The sequence below is a fragment of the Notothenia coriiceps genome, unplaced genomic scaffold (assembly GCF_000735185.1).
Source record: "Notothenia coriiceps isolate Sejong01 unplaced genomic scaffold, NC01 NC01_scaffold00028157, whole genome shotgun sequence".
Taxonomy (NCBI): Eukaryota; Metazoa; Chordata; class Actinopteri; order Perciformes; family Nototheniidae; genus Notothenia; species Notothenia coriiceps.
Genome location: NW_011360858.1, coordinates 3,846 through 12,213, shown reverse-complemented (window position 1 = coordinate 12,213; position 8,368 = coordinate 3,846). Strand labels below are relative to the sequence as shown.

The 8,368-nt window shown below is 39.0% G+C and overlaps 2 protein-coding genes across 3 annotated transcripts in view; one reads left to right on the top strand and one right to left on the bottom strand.

The window, feature by feature from the left end:
- Positions 1-1,114: 1,114 nt before the first annotated feature.
- On the top strand, positions 1,115-2,556 carry irx7 (iroquois homeobox 7). The gene is made up of 2 exons (XM_010785758.1): positions 1,115-1,318; positions 1,620-2,556. The coding sequence occupies exons 1-2, from the start codon at positions 1,115-1,117 to the stop codon at positions 2,361-2,363; spliced, it is 948 nt and encodes a 315-aa protein (XP_010784060.1). The 3' UTR covers positions 2,364-2,556.
- A 2,142-nt stretch (positions 2,557-4,698) lies between these two features.
- Positions 4,699-8,368, bottom strand: part of cd40 (CD40 molecule, TNF receptor superfamily member 5) — a 7,375-nt gene continuing 3,705 nt past the window's right edge. The window contains exons 6-9 of one of the 2 annotated variants that reach the window (XM_010785756.1): positions 7,473-7,531; positions 6,876-6,965; positions 6,756-6,787; positions 4,699-5,353 (exon numbers count right to left, since the gene is read on the bottom strand). In XM_010785756.1, the coding sequence (XP_010784058.1) occupies positions 5,057-5,353; positions 6,756-6,787; positions 6,876-6,965; positions 7,473-7,531 (478 nt within the window). In that variant the 3' untranslated portion in view covers positions 4,699-5,056. The remainder of the gene's footprint in view (positions 5,354-6,755; positions 6,788-6,875; positions 6,966-7,472; positions 7,532-8,368) is intronic. The other variant, XM_010785757.1, reaches the window with a different exon arrangement.

The window sequence follows — 8,368 nt, the reverse complement described above, 5'->3', positions numbered from 1 at the left end:
ACACACACACACACACACACACACACACACACACAGTTATCTCACAATTATCATATACATTAGTCAACACCTGTTTCACTTAACCTGCTTTAATTAGGAACATTGAAACGATGCGCTGCACTCAAAACAAAACCATCCGACATGTAAAGGAGAACTTGTTATGGTTCACTCAATGACATTTACAAATAAAAAGGTATAGCTGCAGGCTTGATGGTAGATGTTATGGTTACATTAATCGTGTTAACTATTCAGTGGAATAACTTTGAGAAGTTTCGGAGACTGCCACAAACTTGCTTGGCGACACTTTTACGCAAATGTGCGTAAAAGGTATTTTTCTGGTGTTTACTTTATTCGCGTATACTTCATAGTTATTGGGATGGTTCATTTGATTCACAATAACTACAGATCTGTAGGTGGTGAAGTGTGAGCGGCAGCAGACTGGCGGGAAGTTGTTAACTGAGTTCAGGTGATTTTCTTTGCTCTGCAAATTGGTGCTAGACATGCCAAAGTGTTAAATTCGTCATTTAAACGACATCAAACTGGTGTGAGTGGTGTGTTGCGACAACTAAATCAAAAATGTAATCAACAGAATAAAAAGGGTTTTAATATAGGAAAACATCATGTCCCCATAAGATTGACTTAGTATTTAAACTTTTAGTTATTGGTGGGCTGTGAAATGACATTTTATTTTTATTTTGTGGTGTTAGAAAAATAACGAGGTAAACCTAAAGACCTTTTTCTATAAAAAAAAATATAAGATGTTTAAGATGTTTTTACGTGAAGTTGGTTGTTCATTTTCCTTCTTTATTCCTTAGTAAAGCTTGCATTTGAATTGAAACTTCTTCTAAAAAAGTCTCTGTGGTGCGATAAGTAGCACATGTTTAGCCTCTCCGCGAAAACGCTAAAAGGAACAGCGGAGGGCTTCTTTGATGGGATTTGTTGCCAGTGAAAGCTGTGGGTCTTTTGAACGGAGCTGTCAGTCACTACCAGTGGGACCTCCCCCCTTCCTCCCCCCGTCCTCCCCCCTGCAAACACACGCTGGCAGCTGGCTTGATATAAATAGATCTAGGAGGCTAGTTGCCACTCAAACTCAAATAGCAGGGACGCAGGAAAGATGCCCGCATCGCAAAGTGGAATTGGCAGCTTTTTCTTGGAGAGGAACATCAGCATGCCGACTGGATATCAGATCCTGGGTCTGCAGCAGCAGCAGCAGGCTCAGCACCTGGCCACCATGGCAGCTGGGATTCCTCTAACTTACTCAGGACTACAGGGATACAACTTCATCCCCTACCCGCACCACAGGCACATCACACACATGGTGAGTTGAGAAAGCATTCAAAAATATATAAAGTAGAGTCATAACAACTTAGTTTTAACAAAAACGTGCGTAAAGTCTGATTTGGAGAAGCTGAACCAGCATTTTTCCGAAAAAGCTTCTTCAAGATTCTATTGTTGTGAAATGTTAGAATTTAAACACTTTTTTTTCTCCGCATGATCATGCATTCCCTATATTATGGTGTCAAAAGTAACTCATTAAAGTCAATAGACGCCACATCCGTGCGTAATTACGCATCCACACTCCTTTCCTCGTCCTTACGTTCCTTCTCTCTGTTTTCCAGAACAACGGGTTCGACTTGAAGGCCGCTTCTCCATACCACCCTGCTCTCCTGGCTCGTGGGGGGGCTTTCTACTCTCCGTACCGCCCCGGAGCAGCCGAGGATCCCGGTAGAGTCGCCAAAGTGGCCACAAGAGAGAGCACCGGGGCGCTGAAGGCCTGGCTGAACGAGCACTTGAAAAACCCGTACCCCACTAAAGGCGAGAAGATCATGCTCGCCATCATCACCAAGATGAGCCTCACGCAGGTCTCCACCTGGTTCGCTAACGCACGGCGACGCCTGAAGAAGGAGAACCGGGTGAGCTGGGCGTGTAATAAGGGGAAATCAGACGAGGAGGAGGAGGATGATGAGCTGGAGGGAGAGAGCGACGATGCGGATAGTTCAATGCAGAACCCGGAGGAGGAAGAGGCTCAGATCGACCCTGCAGACACCGAGGAGAAGCTGTTGGAGAGCCCGGCCTCTGTGGACGCGCGTCTGGAGCCAAGCAGCGAACAGGGAGACAGGAGAGAACTTACACTTGTCAAGAAAGTTGAGAAAAGTGACTCTGATCACACGATATCCGCTTTGGAGAGTAAAGAAATCAGCCAGAAACCCAAAATCTGGTCTTTAGCTGAGACCGCCACCTCGGAGACTGTGAAGAAACCCCTGGACAGTTTTTACAACCCGGCAGGAAAACTGTGGGCAGAGTGGGCTTCAAGAAACGGGCTGTTTGTTCCGTCATGCTACAACACTCATGAAGTTGTCTAAGAAAGTATTTAGACACACATTAAGAGACATTTTTCCACCTTCTATTGCACTTTAAACTTTCAAACCTCAGGGATTTGGTCGCTTATTCCTGAAGTTTGCAGTGAAATGAAATAAATCTGCTCTGAGACCAAAGATTACACATGTTATTGTAAATAAATGTAGATGTATTTTTCCACAACAAACATGTAAATTAAATGTCCTTTGTCTATTCATGAAGAAATATTTTTTGCTTAAATAAAATTCAGCTTCTAGCGAAATTCTGACGTGTGTTTCTGGTGATTTTGCAATGATTGAAAAACTCACTTTGAGCTTTCATTCCTTCTTTTACATCAACAGTGAAGATCAAATATGAAACTACATTTTTTTTACATGTAATTTGTGTTAATGTTTTCGCACAGAAGGTAGAATTTTCTTTTAAGATCAATTTAAATTCGCATGTAAAATTAAAATAACAATGATTGGGATTATTTATGTAAATAGGAAAGAGTTTTTGCCTTAATATGCACATCAAACCAAAGTATTTTAATCTTCTCCAATAGGTTTAAGTCCCTGCCATTACACTTTGAACCTCACATTTTCAGACCTCACATTTTCTTTAAATGATCGTGTTACCCTACTTGATGTATTTATTTCAGCCATTTTAACAGTTATTCTACAATTGATTTTAGATTAGGCAGCAGCAGCAGGTTCACAGGTCTTTTAAAGTCTTTGTAAAGTTTTGGCAGAGGCATTCTTCTTCACTATCAATCGCACATGTGGGTTTCATGTAAATTCAAAGGGCTGTACCTCCAATAATCCAGGGATAATGAGAAAGCCCCTGGGAGCGCTGCTGCACCTCTCCATGCAAATCCCTACAAACAGGAACACACAGAGGACAGATTAGCTCTCATTTGAGCCTCTTCTCTCCCAGGAAACAGATGAATAACAGAATATCATGTAATGAAAGCTCAACATGTTAAGAGTTAGGCCTAATGATAAAACGTTTCCCTTTAATTTTGATATTAACAGTTTTAGCCTGATTAATGACCCCTTTTCTACTCGTTATTTACATCTTCAATTAAAATATCATTGAGGAGCAGTGGTTTAAAGTAACCAAATACATTTACATAGTACTGTACCGGAGCACATCCTGGTTTCAGGTCTGGGTGTCAAATGTGCGCCGAAATCGTGAAAGCACTTTCACCCCCACTAGCTAAGCAACTGCGCAATGCAATTACAACATGTCTTTATGTTCTGTATTTAATAGAATATTCAAACTCATTAACCTACAATTTTGAGGTACTTGTACAGTAGGCTACTTGAGTATTTCCATGTTATGCTACTTTGTACTTATAGCACTGCAATTCAGAGGTAACATATTGTACTTTGACTCCACTACATTTATTTAATACCTTAAATTACTTTGCAGATTTGGATTAATGATGTGAAATAGAATCAGCACTTAAATCAGACTTTTGTAACTTAAACCTGGAGTAAATTCAAAAGCTGCCCTGCAGTATACAAAGTCATTCAAACTAGCTTCACCTTTACCAGCTTTGATAACACTTTAATGATCATTAATTATTACCAAAACATATAATATATTATTGGGAAATGGGCCACTTTACATAACCAGTACTTTAACTTTTAGTACTTTAGGTTTATTTTGATGCCAATACGTTTCTGCTTTACTTGAGTAACATTTTTATTGCAGACTTTTAGTATTCCTACACTACTTAAGCACCAGATCTGAGTACTTCCCCCACCTCTGTTGAGCAGTGGGGTAAAGTAATAAAGGTAATAACACACTTAAGAGTTCAACTTTAATAAAGTGAAGCTGTAGCACCACCCTGAGGACATCAGATGTAACTACAGCAGCATTTATTCAACCGCACTAGGCCTTTTGTAAGCTATATTTCCAAAGTGTTATAATGAAGTCAAACGAGGTCGTAAACAAATGTTAAGTTTCAGCGTGACTTACAGTTTCCGAGGATGTCATTTCCCCCAAGTCCATCTCGAATAAACATAACAAAATCCGTTTAGAAAGAATGGACGCTGAAAACAACTCAAAAACCTGCTCGAAAATCTGTACATTTTAAAGTTGAATACTGTATCAAAGGAATCCGGTAATAGTTAACCATGAATTCGGTGCTTACAGCAACAGCTTGCAGATGATTCGGCATACTTTTAATGTAGCATTATTTCGAACTTCACACACATTTAGGCAAAAAGGATTGGGCTCAAGGTGTCGCACATCGAATTAGCATCTAGGCTACAGGCTATATCACCACAAGGCATTATGGGATTTCTTTTAAGGCCCCATTCATAAGACAGACCAGACACACTGATAGTGGAAAACATTTTACACATTTTTAATGCAAATAAAAAGCTTAAATGAACATGCCGATTCAATGCACAAGTAATACCATAATGAGTTGTGAAAAAAAAAAAGTAAAATTGTGAATTTACAAATAAGCGGATGACATCACAATATAAAAACAGAGAAATTACCACCAAACTTAAAAAAAATGGCTACTTTTTAAAATTAAAATACTGTAGTGTGCCACACTTTTAGTATTTTGACACTACAATGTAATAATTTCAACACATTACAAGTTATTTCTAACACTAAAGGCAACTATATACATATTAAGAAGAGGAGAGAATTATGTACAAATGGGGCAACAATGCTCAACAATCCTAACTTCAAATAATCAAATATTATCTGAGTTCAGCTGCTGCGGATCGCCTGTCAATGTGTGTGGTTGTGATTCCTGTCGGGAGAGTTTTGACGAGATCCCAATGTCTTGAGTCACAACGTTTCCATTATCAGAGAAAAGGGCATCTGATGCATTCTCGTAGCTCGGATGGTCCTCGTTTTCCTCGGGTACTCCAGCGCCCTCCTCCTGCGGCTGGGACAGCAGCTCTTCTTCTGCAGTCGGCTGTGTCATTTCAACTTTGGTCTCTCTCAGCAGCTCCCTATTTTCTCCCCAACACGATTGAAAACAGCCCTACAAGAGTAAAATGTTGTTTAATAAAGGATATTACACATCAACAATCAACAGTTTGTATATCTCAGTGTGTATAAATCCTCGCTAATATTCCGATTACTCCAATTTCAAAAGAATAGAAAACCTGTTTTACTTTTGCAGGTTAATTGACTAGAAAACAGCTGTACATTTCCAGCTAGATCTGTTCTGCAGTACCCTATGTACCCTAAATTAAAATAATAGTTTGACTACTTTGGGCTGATTAGCTTTCTTTTCGAGAGTTGTATTAGAAGAATAATACCACTCTCATGTCTGTATGCAAAATATGAAGCTAGTACAGGGTATATGCAGGAACCCTGAAGTCAGATGTAATCCCTTTGAGACCCTTTAAGACCCTTTCCATACATTTTAAGACCTCATCGCCACTTTGAGTTCTAACCGGTTACCTTGGCGACACACTTTACCTCACATTGACTGAATACAGTATTGATTGTCCTTCTTCCTTATCTTCCAACCATTTGGACCCAAACTTGCATTTCCCCATAACGATGTTGCTTAGCAACCGGCGTAAACGGACCTTCGCGCGCTATCAAGCAGTGAGCGTGCGATGTCCTGTTCAGATGACGTCAAATCCAACGGGATGCCGTAAATAAACTACACAGAATCACACTACACACCTACGCAATGATTACATTCAGGCAGACTGTAGAATACAACCTCTTTGGACAATTTATATACTTATTGAAAACAAGCTACAAAATGTAATACCTTGGAAAATGCCGTTTCATACTTTTTAATAGCCTTCATTTGTCGCTAAATTGATTTATCAACTTTTAATACTTTTTAAAGACCCCATGGACGCCCTGTAGATGTGAAACAGATGGCCTGGCTCTGTCTAAAGTTAAAAAGAGCCCAACTTGCATTTTCTTTTTTCAGATTACACAAATTACCCATCGCATGTTAATAAGTGAGGTTCATGTTCACCGTGTTTTATATCTGTTTGTGTGTTTGTTTATTTATTTAAAGGACAGTGCACATTGATCAACATTGCTGTAAAGGTGCCAGTGTTAGCGAGCAGGCTAATTTTCAACTGTTGTCCAAGATGTTATAATAACCATAACATAGCTAAACTAAACTATTGTTAAGCTAAACTATGCGAGGAGCTTGATATTTAGCATACAGATTTTAAATGGTATTAAGCTTCCAATTCAATCGTCTTCAAGAAGGCAAACTGGCATACTGTAAGATGCCAAACTTTCTCCAAATGGAGCTAATCAAAAGACAATAAAGTGTGGAAGTGACATGATGTACAATGTCATTTTGGGGAACAATGACAACACTGGACGGTCAATTGTCTTTTTGAGAGTGCAATAAGAATATTTCTGGTTTCTTCGGTAACTAGCAAGATAGAATTCACATTTACCTTTACCTTTCCTCTTGCATCATCTCGTTGACCTAACAGAAGGGAGACAAAACGAGAGGTGAGCCTTCAGTGCCTTACAGAGAACTCCTTAAACAACAGAACATTAAGTGCCTTACGTACCTTTATAAATACAAAACGCAACTCCAATTGCAGCAAGAAGCACGAAAGAAACAATAACACCGATAAAAATGAGATGATTCCGATTTGCCTCTGCAATACAAAACAAGAGAACCATTAACCAGATATCAGGCCTTTCACACACAATTCACCATTTATCATTGCATATAATACTGGATAATTCGATATTTGAGAAAAATATGGGCATTTATGAAGACACATAGTCTTTTATACAGTAAATAAATCTCCCTCCACAACAGGAAATGGGTTACCTTCATGTATATCACATATTTGCATTTCATCAGCGGAAGCCCACATGCAGTTGTTAACATGTTCAGGAAGTCAACACATACTTTTTTAAATTCTATAACAATGAAATGACAGTGGCCTCTTCACACCAAAGCAGTGTAACCATGGTGTAGGAGAAGAGTGTTAATCCCACACTTAAAACCACAGACAAACACAGGTTTATGAGATCTAACATCTCGTCGCCTACATGGTGTCGTTTTGAGCGAGTCACCGCTAACCACACAGCTGCAGATGGTAAGAGAGCTGAAGATGAGAAACCATTACAATTCATCAGCCTACTCAAAAACTCACCACAGATGTTGTCGGATACGTCTGTTCCACTCTTTTGAATATGGTCTCCACTCTCACATCTGTAAAGAAGGTCACAATGTTAAAGGATCATCCCTGGCTTCTCATTGTGATTATTTGCCCAAATGTACCCTTTTTCCACTTCTATATTTCACAAGCATACTGAAAGCTTCAGTGAATTGGGAACTCCTATCGTGAGAGCAACTTATACAAGGTGCTAGCAGCATCCTCAGCACATTTCAATACATAATGACCGCAGTTTACAAATGTGTTTAATATTCTTCATCACGGAAATCCCCCACAAAACCACGATATCTTGATATAAATGTTCAAATGTAGTATGTAAACAAAATTGAGTGTCTACTTGCAGGATATTTTGAGAAATGTGTGTTCCACTCTCACATTATGGCCTGTAAATGTATGGCTAGCTGCTGGTTAGCTTAGCTTAGCATGAAAACTGATGGAAATATGGGGAAACAGTTATCAAAATCCACTTATCCCCCTTTTTTAAACAAACTACTTACTATATTATTATATGTTATTTGTTGAAACATAATGACACAGATTTACATCCTGGTCTATTTTATGGCCTGCTACTTTCTGTAGATTCACATTTAACAGACATATTTAGAGAGATATAACTTGTTTAATTAACAAGTGTACTTTCCAATATTTCCTATAATAGTGAACTAACTATATTCAGATGAAATATTAATTTGAAGAAGCCAATAACCAGACAAAACTGAAGAGAGGAAAAATAACTTCCCTGTTAATGTTTATCTCTGAATCAGCCTGTAATAAAATGTGCTCTAACAAAGGCTTGTTTGTCTAACCCAGGGGTCGGCAAACTTTTTGATAAGAAGTGCCATTTTTGTATCAGCGTGCCGACGACTGGGGGG